At 45.1% G+C, this 21435-nt stretch overlaps 1 protein-coding gene across 2 annotated transcripts in view; it reads left to right on the forward strand.

Moving 5' to 3' along the window:
* The window catches only part of hydin (HYDIN axonemal central pair apparatus protein), an 81739-nt gene that overhangs the window by 50882 nt on the left and 9422 nt on the right, over positions 1-21435 (forward strand). Inside the window, exons 24-67 of one of the 2 annotated variants that reach the window (XM_014149087.2) lie at positions 1242-1361; positions 2699-2987; positions 3524-3733; positions 4016-4153; positions 4270-4444; positions 4535-4662; positions 4941-5071; positions 5172-5308; positions 5411-5538; positions 5725-5919; positions 6841-6990; positions 7523-7762; positions 7902-8028; positions 8284-8436; positions 8632-8802; positions 8889-9062; positions 11086-11285; positions 11358-11495; positions 11633-11816; positions 11911-12052; positions 12195-12357; positions 12755-12970; positions 13180-13629; positions 13752-13961; positions 14661-14857; positions 14934-15116; positions 16041-16160; positions 16264-16423; positions 16649-16821; positions 16988-17186; positions 17302-17401; positions 17559-17658; positions 17768-17936; positions 18040-18281; positions 18400-18508; positions 18661-18865; positions 18981-19216; positions 19318-19469; positions 19557-19752; positions 19852-19960; positions 20083-20316; positions 20423-20784; positions 21020-21180; positions 21288-21382. In XM_014149087.2, the coding sequence (XP_014004562.2) occupies positions 1242-1361; positions 2699-2987; positions 3524-3733; positions 4016-4153; positions 4270-4444; positions 4535-4662; positions 4941-5071; positions 5172-5308; positions 5411-5538; positions 5725-5919; positions 6841-6990; positions 7523-7762; positions 7902-8028; positions 8284-8436; positions 8632-8802; positions 8889-9062; positions 11086-11285; positions 11358-11495; positions 11633-11816; positions 11911-12052; positions 12195-12357; positions 12755-12970; positions 13180-13629; positions 13752-13961; positions 14661-14857; positions 14934-15116; positions 16041-16160; positions 16264-16423; positions 16649-16821; positions 16988-17186; positions 17302-17401; positions 17559-17658; positions 17768-17936; positions 18040-18281; positions 18400-18508; positions 18661-18865; positions 18981-19216; positions 19318-19469; positions 19557-19752; positions 19852-19960; positions 20083-20316; positions 20423-20784; positions 21020-21180; positions 21288-21382 (7871 nt within the window). The remainder of the gene's footprint in view (positions 1-1241; positions 1362-2698; positions 2988-3523; positions 3734-4015; positions 4154-4269; positions 4445-4534; positions 4663-4940; positions 5072-5171; positions 5309-5410; positions 5539-5724; positions 5920-6840; positions 6991-7522; positions 7763-7901; positions 8029-8283; positions 8437-8631; positions 8803-8888; positions 9063-11085; positions 11286-11357; positions 11496-11632; positions 11817-11910; positions 12053-12194; positions 12358-12754; positions 12971-13179; positions 13630-13751; positions 13962-14660; positions 14858-14933; positions 15117-16040; positions 16161-16263; positions 16424-16648; positions 16822-16987; positions 17187-17301; positions 17402-17558; positions 17659-17767; positions 17937-18039; positions 18282-18399; positions 18509-18660; positions 18866-18980; positions 19217-19317; positions 19470-19556; positions 19753-19851; positions 19961-20082; positions 20317-20422; positions 20785-21019; positions 21181-21287; positions 21383-21435) is intronic. The other variant, XM_014149088.2, reaches the window with a different exon arrangement.

The following is a 21435-nucleotide window of genomic DNA, read 5'->3' on the forward strand; positions in this document are numbered from 1 at the left end:
ACTCCTTATTAAGACTCCATTTAATCAAGCTGTTCATTTCCCCCTCAACTGAAAAGATGCTGAGCACCAGACTGCTCATCAAGCCACTTTCCTTCCTCCTAAGAGGCTGATACGAAGTTCCACTCCTGTAAACTGTGTGTTTGAAATGTGTAAGCACCTACCATAATGTACTGTACTGGAGTGGCCACCTCTGGGATTATGGATTTAAAGTTGTCTGAGATGGGAAAAGCAAGATGATTGCACCTTTAGTAAGGCCAAATCCAGCCATTCTCTAAGGAAACCAACAGGAAAAAATTATCTGAGACGCTTCAATAAAAAGTTTGATCTACTGACGGTGCACACATATTGCTATTTTCATCTACATCTCTACCTTGGCAGCCATTCCTTGGATCCATCTTGAGAACACAATGTAAACCAGTCCAAAAGCCTGTCCTTGGAAGTGACTACTCAGCACCACACTCCCTTAATCTCCTCACACCAGTCAAGAAGGGATCCAATCTGTTACACTACAACTATTTGGCTACTATTTCAAGCTATCTATTTTGAGGGAATATGAACCTCAAGCAGCTCCACAATATGTAGTTGCCTTCAGTAGATATCAGTTCATTGTGCACCGAGATATATAGACTCCATATCAGTGATGTCCTGCTTTTTGTGATCACAGCAGGGTTTCTGTAGTGTGTACAGATAACAGATTTTCTGCAAAATAATTTGATTGTAGAAATTATTATAAGTGAACTAGAAAAGAAAAAATACTACACTCTAAGCACTCAAAGTAGTCAAAAGGCCCATGCTGGCTTTGATGTTAAATCTGAGCTGTCAATACAGCTCCAATCTCTGGCAGTGTATTGTTGAGTTTTTATAGTTTTTAATTGTTCTTCAGCTGCTGCCATGTCCTGCCTCAGAGGAATCAATAGCGCTGTCTGTGGGGCTATAGTGCGGGCCAGGGAAGATTTATCACTCAGCCTCCTGCTTTTCATTTCTCCAGACCCACCCCTTAGAAGTGGATGACCCTTCCTATCAATATTCACAGGGTTTACACAATGCACAGGCCAACCTGCTAATTAAATACCTATCAGTAATTCAATCATTGGTGATCCTGCTATTATTATTGCACCATTTTCATCCGCTTAGCTAACTGATTTACGGCGTGTATGTTGCTGACGGACAGTTTGTCTTGACCAGCTCAAGCCCCTTGCTGTCCATTTCTGATTTGGTGCTGATGGATTACACTTCCTCAGGTTTCCAGAGCAGACCAACGTGAGTGAGGGAAGAGTGACCACCACACATGAGGAGGAGAGGGATACACGATGGGACCTGTCCAAAAATAGAAACATTGACATCAGAGTGGACTCAAACAGGTCTGATCCTGCCGTTCACCAAGCTCCAGTACTTGCACCCTGTTTCTGAATAGAATGAGCAATATAATGTATTTATATCATGCCAACATATAGAGAGATATTTGAGATCAGAGATTCACAGCAGGCTTATTTCATACGATAGTGACTGCATATAGAATCCCATTTTTTTAACTTCACATTAACTGGAAATAATTCCAAATGGTTGAAGAACTGGATTGTCAGCATCTAGCCCAATTATAGCAGAGAATAATCATTTCAGCGTCTCCCATGAGGGTCTTCACTTCAGTCAATCTTTGAAAAGGCATTGGGCTTCGTGGGCTACATAAACGATATAAAAAAAATCTACTTTTCTCTCTGCTGATAGTTTTGTGTAATTGAAATGTTATTTGTTCCAGAGACTTCTGAGGTGTCTGGGGATTAGTGTGATGGAATGTCAGCACATACACACACTCGTGCACAGACACACACATGCACATACATGTGCACTCACACACACACACACACACACACACACACACACACACACACACACACACACACACACACACACACACACACACACACACACACACACACAAATGCTTACAAATGAGAGCAATGGGACAAGATAGAAAGCTTAAAATCCTATATTGTATAGTGAGAGAAAATATGGTGGTTCTTCCTGACAGTGGTCCTCTGGAGAATATTCATTTTACTTGTTAAATGATCTTTGCTGGTGGCACGAACTGCCATAGAATTCCCCATACAACACTGCCCCCTGCTGTTACTCCCCAAAACACCTACTCTTACTATAGTCTGCAGGCACTACCTGCTTTGTCTCTTTCATCACCATGTCTCCTTGTATTTTGTATCTCTGTATGTATCTGTGTTTCTCTATGTCGCCATTTCACTACATTTCTGTCAATGTGCATGTCTGTCTCTCATTTATTATCTGGCAATATCTGTCCGGTCCCCTTTCTTGCAAAATATGTTTTCAGTTCATTGGAGCAGTTCTATTAAAATGGCAGTAATTAATGAGCGTTCTGTAATGAATTAACCTCATGGATGTACCAAGCGTGTAGCTACCGAGGAGGGGACAGGGAGAGAGAGAGACGAGAGAGTGTTGTTGGGGGAGGATCAGGAAGCTTCTGAGAGGACTTACTGTGCTAGAATGAATTCTTTCACTGATTTATTTTATTGCTCATTTTAATAGATAAATTCAACTTTATTTTTTACTTTGTTAATGTGTCTGTTACTTGGATCCCTTACTTGATCCAAGATTAAATATCCAGTGAGTTGTCTTTATTACAGTTCAATACTGTAGATATAACATAACACAATATATACTTATTCTTCAGGGAAATTGAGGTTCCCAAACTGTTCCTGGATGAGAAGGTGGAGGAAGAGAAGGGAGACCAAGAGAATGAGACTAAGGAGGGGAAGGGCACTCCCAAAGATCCCCTGTCAGCTCCAGTCACACTCACTCTCATCACAGAAGGGAGGCAGAGCCAGGGGCGAGGCAGCTACAACACCAGCAGACAGGAGATCAGCAGGACCTCACCAGCACAGTGGCCAGCCAGTACTGATCAGAACACAGGCACAGCAAGCCGCACTACAAAGGACCACCCCAGTGTTGGAGTGGAGGAGGTACAGTACACACTATCAGGTGCCCAGCTGATAAGCTTTCCTCTCTGTTTTGGTAGGATGGAGTTTTGGCCTTCCATGGTGACATCACCAGGTGGTAAATTAATTAATAGACCAATACAAAAGAGTTCCGAACCTCTCTGCCAATAACAGCTAGTTTTCAGTTTTCCCCTCCCCACTCAGACCAGGCAGTCCTAGCAGAATTCTTGTTTGAGAAATTGATCTTTGCTAAGAAGCTATTTTCGATTATTTTTCACCATTTTAATTGAAATCAATCACAGTAAGGTACTTAATTGTTACTCAGAAATGATTTAATATTGAGAGAAAATGGCTGCATTGGAACCAACAGAGAACATTGTTGAATTGAATTACAGTATTGAATCAAAGTTTCTCACCTCTTATCAACTATTCCTTTGTGCATCCCTAACCCTCTCACTGTTGTTCTATCCATATGTCCTTGCCTTTCTCTATCGGTCTATCATTGTTCTGACCTACTGTATACCTCCTTATATGTCTCTCCTCCTCTCTCCTTGATGCAGGTGTTTGATATCCTACCTATATATGGGGTGCTGGAGCCAGGTGAAAGCCAGCTGGTGTCCTTCTCCTTTTACGGTCATGCTGACATCAGTGGTCAGGTTCTGGCTCTGTGTGAGGTCGAGGAGGGCCCCACGTATGAAATCACACTCAAAGGAGAGGCTTCACTAGTCACCTACAGCCTGAACAGAACAGAGATAGACTTTGGCCTTCAGGTATTTGTACTATGGTCACCCTGAGGCTGTGTTAGTTGAGTCCAGTTCACTTGTGAAGGATAGAGGTATCTGTGTTGGCTTTCTTTGCTTGTGTTTTTCATTCGTCCCTGTTTGGGTATGCAATGAATGCATTCAGGTAATTATCATTGATATTCAAACAAGGACTTATTGATTTTTTTATTTTTAAAGGAGTGAATCAGCAGAATCTTATCCTTGCCGGTTCAGCATACATTGTTTGGATCCATTCCCGCTCTTCTTCTTCTTCCCTTCTTTCTCCTGCAGTTGTTTGACCATGTGGCCGAGGCAGAGATCACCCTGAGGAACACAGGGAAGGTGGGCTTTCAGTTCAGTGCTCTGTTGGGGGAGAAGGATGTGTGTGAGGACCCTCGGCCTGGACATCCCCTGGTCATCCCCAAAATGGTGAGACAGCCCACAGCACAGGGGATCCCTCCCTTTCGCTACCAATCCTTTAGTGTAACTACATACACCCTTTATGTATTTTATGTAACCCTTTGTTTGTCTCTCATTACTCAAAGGGTTACATCGAGGCGAATGCAGAGCAGAAGCTTTCAGTGTACTATCTCCCTGGGGTCCCTGAGGTTTTCCACAAGACTTTCCAGCTGCAGGTGGCTTTCTTTGAGCCAGAGAGCATCACTCTCAGAGGAGAGGGCATCTTCCCCAGGGTGTGCCTGGACCTACCCAGAGAGCTCAGTATGTGCCTTTGGTCATTGTGGAGGTCTATCTCGATACTCCAAAACTGTTTTGTTGCAGTGTGTAACTTGCTATTCTTGTATTGTGTAGATGATGAGAGGTATACTGCAGTGGTGAAGGAGGCCAAGGAGGCTCTGGAGGAGGACAGGAGGGAAGTGGGCATCAGCCGGCCTGCTACTGGAAATGGCCACCTGTCAGACAAGGACTACATCCCTACAGTCAGTACCTACTGTAATACAATCACTCATCACTTTCACCTTGATTCATGTACAGTGTATTTGGAAAGTATTCAGACCCTTTGACTTTTTCCACATTTTGTTACATTACAGCCTTATTCTAAAATGTATTAAAATGTATTTTGTTTTACATAGATCTCACCATTATGATTGTCTTCATAAGACGAAACAAAGCTGTGTTCAGTTTGTATGGCAGACATGATACCTGTGCTGTGTGGCCAGATGTGTGTGAAAATGTATTTCTGTCTCTCTGTGTGCAGTATGATGCCCTGCTGCAGATGGAGGTAGAGAGGCTCTTGGTGAAACAGAATGCCATGGCTGTTGAGAACAGACAAGTGGACAATAGAGACACACCTGCGTCCACTAGCAAGTGGCGCAAGAAGCTTAGCAGGTAGGCTCACATGCAAATGCACCATCTCTCCTCCATGGCTATGCATACTGTATATTTGACTCATTACTGAAAGTGGGATCTCATTGTGTCTCATGTTTAGATTTCTCCTGCCGGAGTACACACTGGATTTTGGCTATGTGATCCATGGTAGTGTTCCTAACCACATAGTCAAAGTGACAAACACTGGACCCATGTCTGTGTCCTTCCGGGCTGACCGCCGCCCACTCACAGGCACAGGTAGGTTCTCCAGTATTCCTTAAAGTAGCTACATATGGAGCTGTGTGGCTGTTTGGGGAATATTATGGATCATTTTTAACAATAGATTCGTTTTTTTTCTAGGATTTGTTGTAGAGCTGGATAGAGTGAAGAATCTGCCCTATTGTGAGACTGAGACCTTTGAAGTGAAGTTTGACCCAAGTGGAGCAAATCTGAATTTAGGGGAGATCAACACTGTCATGCCTATACAGGTACAGTAGGGAAACTGTACCTGTAGTTCTCTACTTCATTATATCACATTTATTTCCTAAAGCTTCTTGAGTGTATTTTAAGTTTTATTGCTTTCCCACCACATTAAATATTTAGACCCATCTTTTTTAAGGTCAAACAGGCTGAATGTGCCATGGTGTCATTATGCTGTGTGTTGTGATTACCAGGTGGTTGGGGGCCCTGCAGTGCAGGTCCATCTGTGTGCCGTAGTCACCATGCCCTCCCTCACAGTCTCCACGGATACGCTGCAGTTTGACAGCATCCAGTGTGGGCTGTGTCAGGTAACCACCGTCCAGCTGTTCAACCCCGAGCCTGTCCCCTGTGAGTGGAGCATCACAGAGGAGCAACGGCCCAGGAAGAAGGTACAATACCCAACTTATGCACCAGTATACTGTACTGTATTGCCTCCTGGTATTTTAGATTCTTGCGCTTTTTAACTTTTTACTGCAGTGGGCTAAATCAGGGTCACACAGAGTGTTTCTTGGTAGTCTTGAAATCTACTTTGAAACAAAAGTATACACCTCACACACATGGTTATGGGCTTAGAAAAAGAAGACACCAGTACCATGTCAGATACAGAGTTGAAATGTATTACATTTTGAGTTTGCATCCCAATATTACACTTTATATACATCACAGAAGACTGAAATGTAACAAAAGTGTTTAAATAGAAACATCATATTTTCAGCGTTGTATTTTATTAATACAACATATTAAAACCATTCCACCCATGAGGCCAATAGAGGGCGATTTGGTCATTTGACCGGAGGAAAAGCCAAACAGTAGGCAGCAACACTGTAGAGTAAAAAATAACACGACCTTCAAATAGAGTGTGTTCAACCTAAATTATGTGCTGTTACCGTTAACACAAATAGCTAATTAAGGGCATTTTTGTTCATTATCTCGTGTTTTATGATGGATTAAAGCTTTTAAAACTGGATATTAAGGGCATTAGCTGCAAGGCTTTGGCTCATTTTACTTCTTGTCTTGTGTCTTCAGAGGATAATTATAGACCCCAGGCCCCACACTGAGTCTACTGAGGGGCAGTCAAGCTCATCTCATTCATATTTTGGTCTTTATCTTTACCAATAAGACGTCCTAGTATTACAGAGCATGCCGACATCATGATACATAAATTCCTCTTCAGTAATGACGTTATCCACATAGTTATTCATTTGGGATTCTCTAATTAGTCTAGGGTATAGATATTGTATCTCTGTTATTTATGACCTGTTAATAATTGTTAAAAACTCAAGGAATATGTGTCTATGGCCTGTGTGTAGATTGACAAGCATGTCCCCCTCCACCTGAGACGGAAGGCCAGATTGGAACAGTGTCCTCCTCCAGTGGTATTTGAAATGCTACCTTCAACAGGCGTGCTGTGTCCAGGAGATAGAGTCAACGTCCAGGTCAAATTCAGCCCAGCCGAGGGGGTAAGGAAAACCAGGGGCCCATAACAGTTCAATATATTTCATCTGTCATGACTACAAGGAACACTGTTCTCTCATAATGACAGAAACAGTTTGACCCTGTGTCTTGTTTGTTCTGTTAACACTGCATGTCGACATTTGCACAATATTTCCAGAGCTCATCTTTCTCATGAATGATGGAGTCAGGTTGAGCTGGGAGACACAGATAAGAGACCAGACTCACAGAGGGCCTTATCTCTCTCTGCTGCAGTATGGATCTCCTCCATCAGATACACACACACCACACACACCCCAAAGACAGGTCTGCTGAGAGTCTTGATGGTGTCTCGTGGAGATTAGCTGAACCTAGCTAAAAGCTTGGTGAAGCCTCTACAGTACATGACTTGTTGGTCTAAGTAATGTTGAAGAGTCCAGGAGAGACATACACCACAGGGAATACTGCGAGAGAGAGACTGTTGGCTGGGCTGCAGATGGTGTCTGGTTGCTTCCCTGTGATGTACTGTAACTGTCATCTTGGCTGTGTTGTTCGCCATAGAGGACGTACAGCCAGAGGCTGGTGGTGTCAGTGGCCCAAAGCACCCAGAGGATGTTGCTGCTGGCCCAGGGGCAGGGAGAGGAACCCCAGCTGGAGTTCTCCTCCTCTGTGCTGGAGCTGGGACCCACCCTGCCATTCAGTGCTGGAGAGGAGGCTGAAGTGATCGTACGGAACCCCTGCCCCTTTCCCATTGAGTTCTACTCCCTGGAGTTTGACAAGAAATACCTGGAGGAAGATAAGGTGAAATCAATTGGCTGCCTCTAATGGTTCACTCTGGAAGACATGGTTCTTTTAACACATTTCTCCTTTGTTCCATTTCTGTTTTCTTACCTTTCAAGCACTAAGAAAGAATGTTTGGATTTAATCTCTCCCTCTCAAGATTCTGCGTATGATGAAGGGCTATGATGTCCAGAACGTCCTGCTGTTGCCCCCACGCGCCCCGGGAGAGTCACTACCTCCTGAGCTAATCGACTATTACAATGAACACAACTGTGAGGAGGAGAATGGTAGGTCTGCTCTGCAGTGGAACCACACTCTCATTCTGCAACCAGACTGTTCAATTATCTCTTATCAGGATGGATAAGACACATCTACAAAATGGGAGCCTCTGCAGAGCAGTAGATTAATATTTACTGATGGCTTACTTATTTAGAGGTCATGTATAATCCATAGGGGTGAGCTCTGGGACTTACTGTGTAAAGGGCCTAGTTTGAGCTGCAGTGTAAGCTTTGATTTGATCAGAGCTTTGTCTGGTTCCCCAGAGTCCAAGGCTGGCTCCCCTAAAGATGAGGAGGCGTCTGAGGCAGGGGACAAAGGAGAGCAGGAGGAGGAGCTAGCCACCCCACCCCTTCTAGAACGATTCGTGGAGGAGGAGAAAGAGGCAGCTCCCTCCAAGGATGGGACTCCATGTGGAGGTACTGAACAAGACCAAATATATAACATTAACATCACAACACTCAGAACAGTACAGATTACCTTGAAGAAACAGACAGAATAGCTGAACAGCTCTCACGCTGCTCACAGTACACAACTTTGCCACAGGATACCACGGACACTGTAATAGTTATAGAGATCAAAGACAGCAGGTATCATGTTGCATTCTGTCACAGACCTGATCAAAGACACAGTGGAAAGCAGGACTGCCAGTGTGGGGGACATGGAGGTCAACCCAGTGTCCAGAGCTATTGCACGCCACATGGGCATTGACCTGTCACCTGAGGGCCAGGCTGCACGAAACCGCCGGGGCATCGCAATCATTGTGCATGGGGCTCCCCTCTCAGGTAAAGAGTTGCACATCCACCAAAAGATTTCAACACTTTCAACACTCTGTTTTTTCTTTCAACCATTTGCATGTATCTCTGTGCAGGTAAAACAGGCACAGCAGTGACTCTGGCCAAATACTATGGTGCAGCGTGTCTGAGCGTTGATGCTGTAGTGCTGGAGGCAATGTCCTCAGGGATGACCTCTGCTGGCCTGCGGGCCCGAGAGCTGTGTGCCAAGGCTGCTATGGAGCATGCTCAGAAGAGGGTGGAGGAGGCCGGTGAGTCTCAGCTTAATGGATAGGTATTTTTGGTGTGTCTCACTCTCTCAGCCAATGATAACTGTATCAAACAAATGGTCATTTATGGCATTAAAGCCCAACAGTAAACTATCTGTGGATGAACTAGGCTATTTTTTAAATTTTAATTTCACCTTTATTTAACCAGGTAGGCTTGTTGAGAACAAGTTCTCATTTGCAACTGCGACCTGGCCAAGATAAAGCAAAGCAATTTGACACATACAACAACACAGAGTTACACATGGAATAAACAAAACATACAGTCAATAATACAGTAGAACAAAATAAAACAAAAAGTCTATATACAGTGAGTGCAAATGAGGTAAGATAAGGCAATAAATAGGCCATGGTGGCGAAGTAATTACAATATAGCAATTAAACACTGGAATTGTAGATGTGCAGAAGATGAATGTGCAAGTAGAGATACTGGGGTGCAAAGGAGCAAGATAAATAAATACAGTTTGGGGATGAGGTAGGTAGATAGATGGGCTGTTTACAGATGGGCTATGTACAGGTGCAGTGATCTGTGAGCTGCTCTGACAGCTGGTGCTTAAAGCTAGTGAGGGAGATATGAGTCTCCAGCTTCAGAGGTTTTTGCAGTTCGTTCCAGTCATTGGCAGCAGAGAACTGGAAGGAAAGACGACCAAAGGAGGAATTGGCTTTGGGGGTGACCAGTGAGATATACCTGCTGGAGCGCGTGCTACGAGTGGTTGCTGCTATGGTGACCAGTGAGCTGAGATAAGGCGGGGCTTTACCTAGCAGAGACTTGTAGATAACCTGTAGCCAGTGGGTTTGGCGATGAGTATGAAGCGAGGGCCAACCAACGAGAGCGTACAGGTCGCAATGGTGGGTAGTGTATGGGGCTTTGGTGACAAAACGGATGGCACTGTGATAGACTGCATCCAGTTTGTTGAGTAGAGTGTTGGAGGCTATTTTATAGATGACATCACCGAGGTCGAGGATCGGTAGGATGGTCAGTTTGGAAGGAGAGTTTACAGTCTAACCAGACACCCAGGTATTTGTAGTTGTCCACGTATTCTAAGTCAGAGCCGTCCAGAGTAGTGATGCTGGACAGGCGAGCAGGTGCGGGCAGTGATCGATTGAATAGCATTCATTTAGTTTTACTTGCGTTTAAGAGCAGTTGGAGGCCACGGAAGGAGAGTTGTATGGCATTGAGGCTCGTCTGGAGGTTAGTTAACACAGTGTCCAAAGAGGGGCCAGAAGTATACAGAATGGTGTCGTCTGAGTAGAGGTGGATCAGAGAATCACCAGCAGCAAGAGCAACATCATTGATGTATACAGAGAAGAGAGTCGGCCCGAGAATTGAACCCTGTGGCACCCCCATAGATACTGCCAGAGGTCCAGACAACAGGCCCTCCGATTTGACACACTGAACTCTATCAGAGAAGTAGTTGGTAAACCAGGCGAGGCAATCATTTGAGAAACCAAGGCTGTCGAGTCTGCCAATAAGAATGTGGTGATTGACAGAGTCGAAAGCCTTGGCCAGGTCGATGAATACGGCTGCACAGTAATGTCTCTTATCGATGGCGGTTATGATGTCGTTTAGGACCTTGAGCGTGGCTGAGGTGCACCCATGACCAGCTCTGAAAAAAGTTTGCATAGCGGGAGAAGGTACGGTGGGATTCGAAATGGTCGGTAATCTGTTTGTTAACTTGGCTTTCGAAGACCTTAGAAAGACAGGGTAGGATAGATATAGGTCTGTAGCAGTTTGGATCTAGAGTGTCACCCCCTTTGAAGAGGGGGATGACCGTGGCAGCTTTCCAATCTTTGGGAATCTCAGACGATACGAAAGAGAGGTTTAACTAGGCTAGTAATAGGGGTTGCAACAATTTCGGCAGATAATTTTACGAATTTTTTGTCTAACTGTAGGTGTAATGTGTGTGTGTGTGTGTGTGTGTGTGTGTGTGTGTGTGTGTGTGTGTGTGTGTGTGTGTGTGTGTGTGTGTGTGTGTGTGTGTGTGTGTGTGTGTGTGTGTGTGTACAGCCCAGGCTGTGGTGGAGGTGATGGGGCCTGCTGGTCAGGGTGCTGGTACTCTGAGTGTGGAGGCTGTAGCCAAACACACAGCTGAGGGCAGTCAAGTCATTGACCCCAAAGCTCTAGCCTCTTCCATCTCTACACGTAACAAGAACAGTGTTGTGGGAGGGAAGAGGATCGACGGATCACAGCCCACCGCCCCCTCAATGGTACCCTGATCATCACAATAGTGTGTATTACTATATCAAAGCTAGGACACAGTTTGTAATGCCTCTTATTAGTGCATGCTTTCTGTGCAGGGTGGTGGTCCTATCCACCGGCAGCTCAGCATCAGTGTGAGCCAGGTGGGCGAGCTGGGCCTGATGAGCTGCCTGCTACCAGACCAACTGCTGGTGGGCATCCTCTCAGAGAGACTGCAGGTGATATACAGTACTGAGAGACACAGAGCCTATATGGGCCTCCCAGTCCTTGGTCTGGGATGGACCCTCAATGAATCTCCTGTGTGATCCTCGAGAGTGTTGATGATGAATGGAATGTATGTGTTGTCCCCTGGCAGCTGAGTGACTGTCACCGGGGTGTTGTGATGGACGGGCTGGAGACGCTGTACAGCCTCTCCCCCAGCAGCACCCTACAGATCATCCTCAAGGCCTTCAACAACAGATCCTTCATCTACATGGTCAATCTCTCCAACAACTACTATGCCTTCAAGGCCAAGGAGAGGGCACAGAGAGAGGCAGAGGGTGAGGACAAGCTTGATCTGGGAGCTGTGCCAAACTAAACAATAGTTTGAGGTAATTACTACAGTGACTGGTAATAACACTCCTTCCTTCACAGAGGTCTTACAGAGGGAGCACGCTGAGAAGGAGAAGCTGCGCTTGCAAGAAATGGATGAGGAGGAGTATGATGCCCTGCCAGAGGAGGAGAAAGAGAGCATCGACCTCAGACACCTTGTGGCACTGAGAGAACGAAAGCGCAGGTATTGGATGAAAAATACTTATGCAAATATTAGGTATAGCAATGTGTCTGACTTAGAGAGTGGTTTAAACAGACTGGAATGTGAATAATTATGTATGTAATTGTAGAGTTTATGTTAATGTAAATGTATGTAAATGTGATAGGGAACAAGAGCGGGCAGAAAGGGAACAGGAGGAGAGGAGACAACAAGAGGAGCTAGAGAGAGTGAGAGAAGAAGAGGAGATGAAAAAGAAAAACAAGAAAGGCAAGAAGGAGCCTGCCAAGGACGACTCATCAGGGAAGAAGAGTCAGCTTGGAGGAAAACAGGTCAGTGTTTCGTCAGATCAGCCAACTGTGTCACACTGTATTATAGAAGCATTGGAACTGTAAATCTGTATATTCTCTGTTATATTATGTGAATATTGGCTATAGTTGAAGCGTAATTTGCATTATCTGTGACTACATATTATAATTGTTTTTTGTTTTTATTATTGGAAATGTGAGGACTTTTTTCTGTTGTTAATGTTTGATTGTTGTTGAGGGGGGGTGGGAAAAAATAAAATAGTATTTCTGTAATTGTTGATTGTCCAATTTAGAACTAATAAAAATGTCTTTAAAAGAAACTGCATCACACGGTGCTCATTGCAGCGCATAGGAGAAGTGGTAGCATAACAAATTACATTTCTTAATGTTTTCCTCCCTTATTTCCACTTTACACTGACAGTCTGCAAGTGCCCTACGCTCAGAGACAAAACTGGACCAGCCGGTGAAAGATGGGAGAAAAATGTCCTCCTGTGCTGACGGCAAGGAGTATAAAGACTCTCCCACAGAGGGCACTAGGGAACCAGAGGAGGGACCCAAGAAGAAGAAGCCCAAAGAGGGCAAGGCAGGGGGTCAGGATGAGTCTCCATTACCAAGCGAGGACCCAGAGAGGGAGCTGGTATGATACCCTTATAAATAAAGTGAAGCATAAGAACGCACAGCCATTACGTGACAAACAACTTTTGAATATGAGCTAGTTCCTCTCCTCCTTTTACGATTGTACCTCATATCTTTTAAACAATAGCTGACATCCAGATGAATGAAACATTTAATAGCTGTTTAACTGGCATGTAATTGAAACTCCTCTACTCCTTCTGTTCCCTGTAGTCTAGTGAGGGTGACCGACTGCTGCTGTCTCGGTTCAGGCTCTACGAGCAGAGCCAGCCCCAGCTTCTCCACATCCTACAGTTCTGGGATCGAGCCCAGGGTCAACTCCTCCAGCCCCTGTTCTCTGAAGACAACATCCAGGAGCCAGAGGAAGTAGTCCCTGAGAGACAGGCCCCCTCTGGCAAGAAGACCAAGAAAGAGCGGGAGAAGGAGAAGGTAGAGAAGGAGAAGGAGCGCTTGGAGAAGGAGAAGTTGAAGGCAGATGCCACAGATGTGAAGCTGGTGTCTCCAGCCCCTAGCCAGGCCCTTCTAGCAGTGGAGGGGTCTGAGGGAGGGGACAGGGAGGCTGCACCTGAGACTGTGCCCCACATCCTCCTGTCTGTTACTGGGAGGGACTATCTTAGCGGAATAGAGATCCTGAAGAGCAACAAACTGCCGCATCTTGAAGAGGTACAGTAGATACTTATTTCCTTATTTATTGCAGTAATACTCTCCCTTCATTTTATATTTTATCCCTATGACGATCTTTGATAAAAAAGCTTTAAATGATGTCCACCTACTCTGTCCCTCAGGTGTTGGATGGTTTAGGCCTGGGACCCAAGGGCCCTCCTATCCCCCCCTCCACTATCTTCTCTGTCACACCCTACCCTAAGAAGAGGCCTGTGCCCAGTGCACAGCAGATCACTAGTTGCTTCACCTTCATGGTGCCCTCAGTTCCAGAGGATCCAACAGGGGAGAAGAAGGATGCAGACATGGAGGCTGAAGCTCAAGGCTCAGTCAAGGTATAATTGGTCCTCCATGGAAAATAGCATAACCTCACACATCAAACCACTATTGCCACCATATTCACTCGTTTATATTTTTTACTTATTGCTCACTTTAAAAAACACCATTGATGACACAGTAATAACACTATGTCTAGAGCAGGGATGGACAACTGGCGGCCCAACTCAGTAGGGATCTCAACTTACTGTTGAGAGTTAGAATAGTAGGATACACAAGGTGCAATTTCGAAATTTGGTTGTACATCAGCAGTTGTTCTCTTATGTCAGTCACTTACACAATTCTTACTCAATTTGCCCATGTCAGCTAACATTTTTTAGATTGGTAAGTTAGTCTAGCGGCCAGCTATCTAAACTTATTAATGGTTGAATTACCGCCCGGGGGGCCCCCATTGATTTTATGAGTTACTCTCACTTAGATATCATATTAAATACTGCAAACATTTCTCTCCACCCTATGGCAAAATGTGAAGAATTGCAAGAAATGTGTTATAAAATTGCTAAATCTTCTCTACGCCCCATGGAAAAATGTGTAGAGTTGCAGGAAATTAACTCTAAAACTGCTTAAATGTTTTGCTCACAAAATTGCATGTGTGGGTATGGACGTGTGTACACAGACCTGCGAGCCACTGCATCCTCTCTTGGTTTAATTAATGAAGCTATTCATCATAGTCGGGTCTAACTGAATGGGTCTTACAGGAAGAAGTGGTGACCCCTACCAAAGGACGGGGGAAGAAGGCAGACCCAGGCAGAGAGAGTCAGAAAGACAAGAGACGCACCCCAGCCAAAAAGGGGGCCAGGTCCAATGAGTCTCGCTCCCCTCCTCTCAACGCTGTGACCCCCTTATCTGACACTGAGCAGTGCCAACAGGAGTCCCAACAGGAGCGCAACCAGCGGTGAGACAATCTATACACTACATAAGAATACACCCTAATGTGCATAAATGTGACTTAAATGTGTTGTTTTCTATAGGCTCACCACATTCCGCTGGAATGTCCCACCCAATGGAGAGGTGACGCTGAAGATCTGGTTCCATTCCCAATTGCCTGGCAAGTTTGACCAAACACTGAACTTTGAGTTGTTGGGTACAAAGAGACGGTACCAAATGTACTGTAGGGGCATCTGTGCATATCCATCCATCAGCAAAGACGTAAAGTGAGTATTGTTATTTGTTTCTAGAAGACATTTGTGAAATAGAACCAATGTATATACTTAAAGATGCACTATGCAGAAGTCGCGCCATATCCTGGTTGCTAAAATTCAAATAGTTAGCCTAATTTCAGTTTATGCGACAAAACAAGCGAGTATCATGTAGAGAATCATTGTACTATCTAAACCGGTGTGAAATATATTTTCCATAAACAGAAAATATTGTATTTTCAGCTGTTTGAAGCCGAAAGTAAAAGACTAAAAAACAAAACATAAGAATGGGAAGCATAGAAATAGCACACATAGAAAAGATCTACCACTTCTTAGACTTGCTTTCAATTAGAATGACAGATCTATAACACACATGTCTATGTGAATTTGGTCAGGTCACCCAAAAAGTTACATATTGCAGCTTTTAAAGGTCCAATGCAGCTGTTTTTATCTTAATAACAAAAAATGTCAGGGTAACAATTAAGTACCTTACTGTGATAGTTTTCAATTAAAATGTTCAAAAAGAAACAAAAATAGCTTAGCAAAGATCAATTTCTCACACAAGAATTTTGCTAGGACTGTCTGGGAGTGGTCTGAGTGGGGAGGGGAAAATGGAAAACTAGATGTTATTGGCAGAGAGGTTTGGAACTCTCTTTCTTATTGGTCTATTAGCTAATTTACACATTTTTACAATTTCACAGTGTGGACCCTCATAGTGTGGACCCTCATAGTGTGGAACCTCATCGCGTGGAAATATATATATATATATATATATATATATATATATATATATATATAAACACATCAAAATCACATTTTTGACTGCACTGGGCCTTTAACTGAATTATGTCAGAGCTGTTCTAAGTTTTATTATAGGTTTATATGTTTTATTATCACTGTAAATGATGTGTTGAGTGTGTGTCGTTTGGTCTCTCCCAGGATGGTGTTTTCCCACAGTAAGCGGGTCCTTCAGTCTGATGAGGTTCTGCAGAAGACCTACATCATCCGCTCTGGCCTCTATGAGTTTGGCCCGCTGCTCTGTGGGAAGACCAGAGATAGGTAAGGGAATTATTTTCCACTACCCTACTCTGTGAGTTTATTCACTGTAACTCCATAGAGGACAACATGTGTGATGCATGCCTGTGTGTTACCTGTGCCATAGGTATAAAGAGAGGAAGTATCCAGAGAACATGGAAAGGCTGGTGATACACAACAACTCCCCACTGGATGCTGAGATTCACTTCTGCTTCCAGCATGACACCAAGGCTACCACCTACCTATTGGACCCTCCCAACATGACCCTCAAACCCACTGAGAGACAAGTAGCCAATCAGAACTACTCATAACATAGTTGAATGTAGTCTGAGCTGTCAGAGTTGTGATACGAACATACCAGGAAGGTGTCATTGTCACTAATATTATCAATGAACAGTTTCACATCCATACATTTTTGATGTTATCAGTATACAACTGTAATAACCACATTTTGTTATGAAACTTTGTATGGTAATCACAGAGTACCACTTATCCATGTTGTGCCCTTGCAGGAGCTGACAGTGTGGGCGTACCCTACGAGCCCGGGACAGATAGAGGACAGTGTGGTGTGCTGTATTAAAGAGAACCCAGAGCCAGCCATCTTCCGCTTCTCCTGTCGCGGTGTCCGGCCCGAGCTCGAGATCGAACGCAAGCAGCTGCATTTTGATAAGATTCTACTGCACAGGTCAGGGAATGAATTAATGCTGTAGTCCACATTGCACAGAACTACTGTAGTGCTTTTTAACGTGTCAGTTTCAAAGTAGAGGCATTTGTTTTTGTCATGGTAGTTTTCTGTTGATTTTCCTTTTGCCACTATACTCCATTCTCCCTGTGCTGGTTGTGAATCTCAGGAAGGACACCAGGAATCTGTGCCTGCGTAACAACACGCTGCTGCCTGCAGCCTGGAGGCTGAGTGGGCTGGAGGTGCTGGGGGATGAGTTCAGTGTGTCTCAGGACCAGGGCATCATCCTGCCACACTCTGAGTTCTGCTTGCAGATGCATTTCAGAGCCATGAAGCCCATCAACCTGAAGAGAGCCATTCGCCTCGAGGTACAGTACTGGATGATAATTGATTTGATGATTGCTATCATCATGTTGCATTATTCCTGTTTATCTCATATTGTTGTTGTGTGACTTTCTGTCTGTGTGTTGCTGTGTGTGTTAGGTGTCTGATGTGGAGAACATCCTGGGTATTGTCCATACAGAGAACATACAGATCCTTGCTGAGGCCTATGACGTGGCTCTGGACATCACCTTCCCTAAAGGTCTTTACAGGAGTTCTCACAGACAGATATGCTTGTTTCTTTCACACATGCATCATTTTACCAGCTCCCTTTGATTTGGATGAATTCCTTTTCATGTTTGTGAAAGGGAAATGAATGCTGTTTCCCTTGATCTACCGTACGTGTGTCTGTATTTTAGGGGCTGACGGCGGTCTAGACTTTGGAACCATCAAAGTATCTGAGGAGGTCAAGCTTTCTGTGAACATGAAAAACAAGGGCAAATATGAGATAGCTTTCAAGTGAGTATCAATCAACATACACTATCCTAAAGCTAACTGTTAATCATATAATTGTTGACCAAATTAAGCACATTATCCACCAGCCCTCCCTCTGCCTCCACTTTCCCAGGTTTATCCTGGAGGCCACAGACCCAACCGTGCCAGACCTGAACCAGATCTTCACCATCACACCACAGAAGGGCTCCCTCAACCCCAACGACCGGCCCACATGCGTCCAGTTTGTGTTCCGCCACAACAAGGAGGTGTCCATCCGAGAGCAACCAATTCTGCGCTGTCAAGTTAGTAGACTCATGAAATAAAACTTGTGAAGAGTTTCAGTAGTATGCTGTTTCAGTTTCAGTATCCACTGGTGCCTTTAAAGGTGTCTGCTTTTTCTCACAGGTGATTGAGCCAAATATTGCAGAGGGTGGAGAGACCATTGCCATCATTCCCATCAAAGTATCAGTCCAGTCCCTCTTCTCAAAATACAACATCATGCCCTCCAGTGACATTAACTTTGGCCCACTAGTCTACGGCTGCCGCAAGACACAAACCTTCACCATAGAGAACAAGGGAGACTTTGAGATCCGCTTCAACATCAGCAGGATGTGTAAAGACCTGCCACAGCCTGCCCAGAGGAGAGGGTATGATCACCATCATGAACTCTGACCTTACTGTATCTCACTCCTAATACTTCCTGTATTTTAGCTCTTTCTCTGTATAACCCAAAGTCATGGAATGCCTCTTTATGTCTCACTGCAGCATTGTGGGGAAGAGAACATCACGTGAGAACCACTCTGCTAAACCCCTCACTGGAAACAAAGTGCGGCGAGCTGAATCCATCCAGAAGGACATGGGCATGTCCACTCTGGTAAGAGTTCCTCCTAGTATTACAACATACCTAAAAATTAGGGACTAACTTCAGCAGATGTAAATGACCTTAATGAAGAGAAACATTTGAATATGTATCCATAATCCACCACTGCCCCATCCCCATGCCTCCCTCTTTTCCCCGGTGTTCAGGCCCGTTTCACCATGGGCGTGTTCTCATTGGTGCCTGGTTTTGGTATCCTGGCGCCGGGCGCTCACCAGGTGGTCACGGTAGACTGTGTGGCAGAGCAGGTAGGACGCTGGCAGGAGTGCCTGGCCCTGGACATCACCGACCGAGACCCCTCAGACAATCCAGGCGGTATCCCCTACCGGCTTGTGGCTGAAGTCTGCATGTCAGGTGTGTATATGAGTTAGCAATGGTTGAGAAGGAAATGTGATGTAACGTTACCCCTGGTCCTGAGCGCTTATGTTGAAATTGGGACTCACTTCCCAAAGGTCTGTTTTTTCTACAGGGATTGCATACAAAGACATTGCCTCTATTTTTGAGGAGCACCGTATCTGCAAGACCAGCACCATGTTGTACTGTGAGCAGTTCCGTGATTCCATGGGCATCTATATCCAGGATGAGAACAAATTTGTTTTCAATAATGTTCTGGTGGGTCGTCCGGCCAAAGCCCGCTTCCGCCTCACCAACAACGGCAAGGTGCCCTGCGAGCTGAGCCTCGCAGTTAAACCTGTCCTTACGAAGGTATGGGTGGTTTTCTGATGAACATGTTTATGAAACAGAGATTGATTGTGTTTGTAGGCTGTAAGGCAGCAGGGCGAGCAGTGACTATTTGTCTGTTACAGATATCAGTGCGTAGCACGGAGGTGTTTGAGTTGACGCCTGGCAGGCTTTCTATACCCAGTCACTCTCATGCCTTTGCCATCATCACCTTCGCCCCTCAGACCATGCAGACCTACCATGCTGTGTTTGAGGCCACCCTGGAGGGAGCTACCAGGTACATACCTCAGTTTGCGTGTGTGTGTGCATACCTGTGTGTGTGGGTAAACTTTTCTCTCATCATTCACTCTCCTGTATTTCCTAGTCTGCAACCCATGGCCAAGTCCAAGGTGTTGGTGTTTGATCTGATGGGTGATGGCAATCTGCCCAGTGTGGCTATTCTGAGACCAGTCCTGAGGACCAGCCGTGGACACCCTCTGCTGCAGTTCAAACGGCTGCTGGTGGGCCGGGCCCAGACCCTGCCCCTGGTGCTGAAGAATGATGTCAATGTACCTGCTCAGGTGAGAACATCCTCTGTTTATATTACGTTTCCATTGAAATAGTTGTGATTAAATGGAACAGTGCTGTTTATACATTGGCATTATTTGACTGCTTTGCAGATTCACATTGATCTTCTGGATAAGATGGGGGTTTTCACTTTGAGAGCTGCTCCCAACACCATCTGCAGCAACATCTCCTCATCACAGATAGATGCAGAGGTCGGGACAGGTTGGTACAGTATACGACTGGTCCATGAGAAAACCAGCAGAGACACTGTATAGAGACACTGTATAGTAATACGATTGTTTCAACTGTAAAGTTCATCCTATCCATCCTTCCTCTCCCCTTAGAGAGACAGATGGCGCACACTGCCTCCTTGGTGCTGTTAGGCGGTCAGCAGGCAGAGTTTGAGGTGGAGTTTAGTCCTGTGGTGGCTCAGAGCTTCGAGGCCAACATGCGCCTCCTAGTGGTGGACAACCAGTATGAGGAGACAGTGGTGCGGCTGCTGGGGGAGGGCTACCATGACGTCATCTCCCTGGACAACATCAACAGCAAGGCTCAGCAACAGGAGTACTCACCAGATGGTAAGGTCTCAAAGCTTTTTAGAATGATACAGCAAAGGTGTACATGTTTTCCACTACTTCAGGCCCTTAGTTGAATATGTGTCCCTCCCTTGTATTTTGTCCCCAGGTAAGGGGGACCTGCTGTTCTTTGGAGACTGTGACGTGTCCAGGCCCTACCAGGAGACCTTCACCATGACCAACCTGAGCAGCAATAACGTGCTGAGGTTCGAGTGGCCCGCTGACGGCCCCCAGGTCTGCTTCTCCCCCCAGGTGGGCCACCTCCATGCAGGCTGTGCCAAGGAGGTGACTGTGACCTTCTGCTCAGAGCAGCCTGTGGTGCTGATCGCCCAGCCTATGAAGTGTAAGCTGTGCAGGGTGGTGTTCCAGCAGCCTGTGGACCAGGTTCCAGACTGGGACGACCGCCTCAGGACCATCAAGTGGGTCGACTCTGGAAAACAAGTGGGCAGTCAACAGCCTACAAAGAAGAAGGTGAAGTCACTCAAAGATCTGTGACTGACCGCCCAGTCATAAAGCAGCTGGGATAAAGCAGAATCTTTCCTGATCTTTTTTTAATTTATAAAATGGAAACACATTTTATTTATCCAGAAGCTTTACTTGCACTGTATTTATGTGTATAATGACCCATGAAGGAATGAGAGGCAATTCAATTTAAACACTGATAGAGAGCTCAATATTAAATTGAGTGTGTCCTGTCTGTCCCCAGGTGATTGAGACAGACCCAGAGCCAGTCCACTCTGTAGTAGAGAAGTCATTCAGGGAGACGGAGCTGCGCATCAGTGCTGTGTGTGATTATGCTAAGTTCACCTGCAACGCAGAGACCATCCGCTTTAAGGACACACTGCTCTATCAGACCAGAATGTTCCAGTAAGTTAATGTCTATTTGGGTTTCTGTGCCTTTCATATGTAAGTCTGAAATAAAAAATGATGTCATTTTAGTTCCTCTAATCTTCATCATGTCCCATGGTGTGCAGGCTCCAGATGGTGAACAAAGGCAGTGTGAAGCTGGAGTACTCATGGCAGGTCCTGATGGACAGATATGGAAAAGGTGTCAACTTTGATCATGGAGGTAACTTTCAGACACTGCCTTCTGGTTTTGAGGGAAAATGTAAAAATATGCTA

The sequence above is a fragment of the Salmo salar genome, chromosome ssa16 (assembly GCF_905237065.1).
Source record: "Salmo salar chromosome ssa16, Ssal_v3.1, whole genome shotgun sequence".
Classification (NCBI taxonomy): domain Eukaryota; kingdom Metazoa; phylum Chordata; class Actinopteri; order Salmoniformes; family Salmonidae; genus Salmo; species Salmo salar.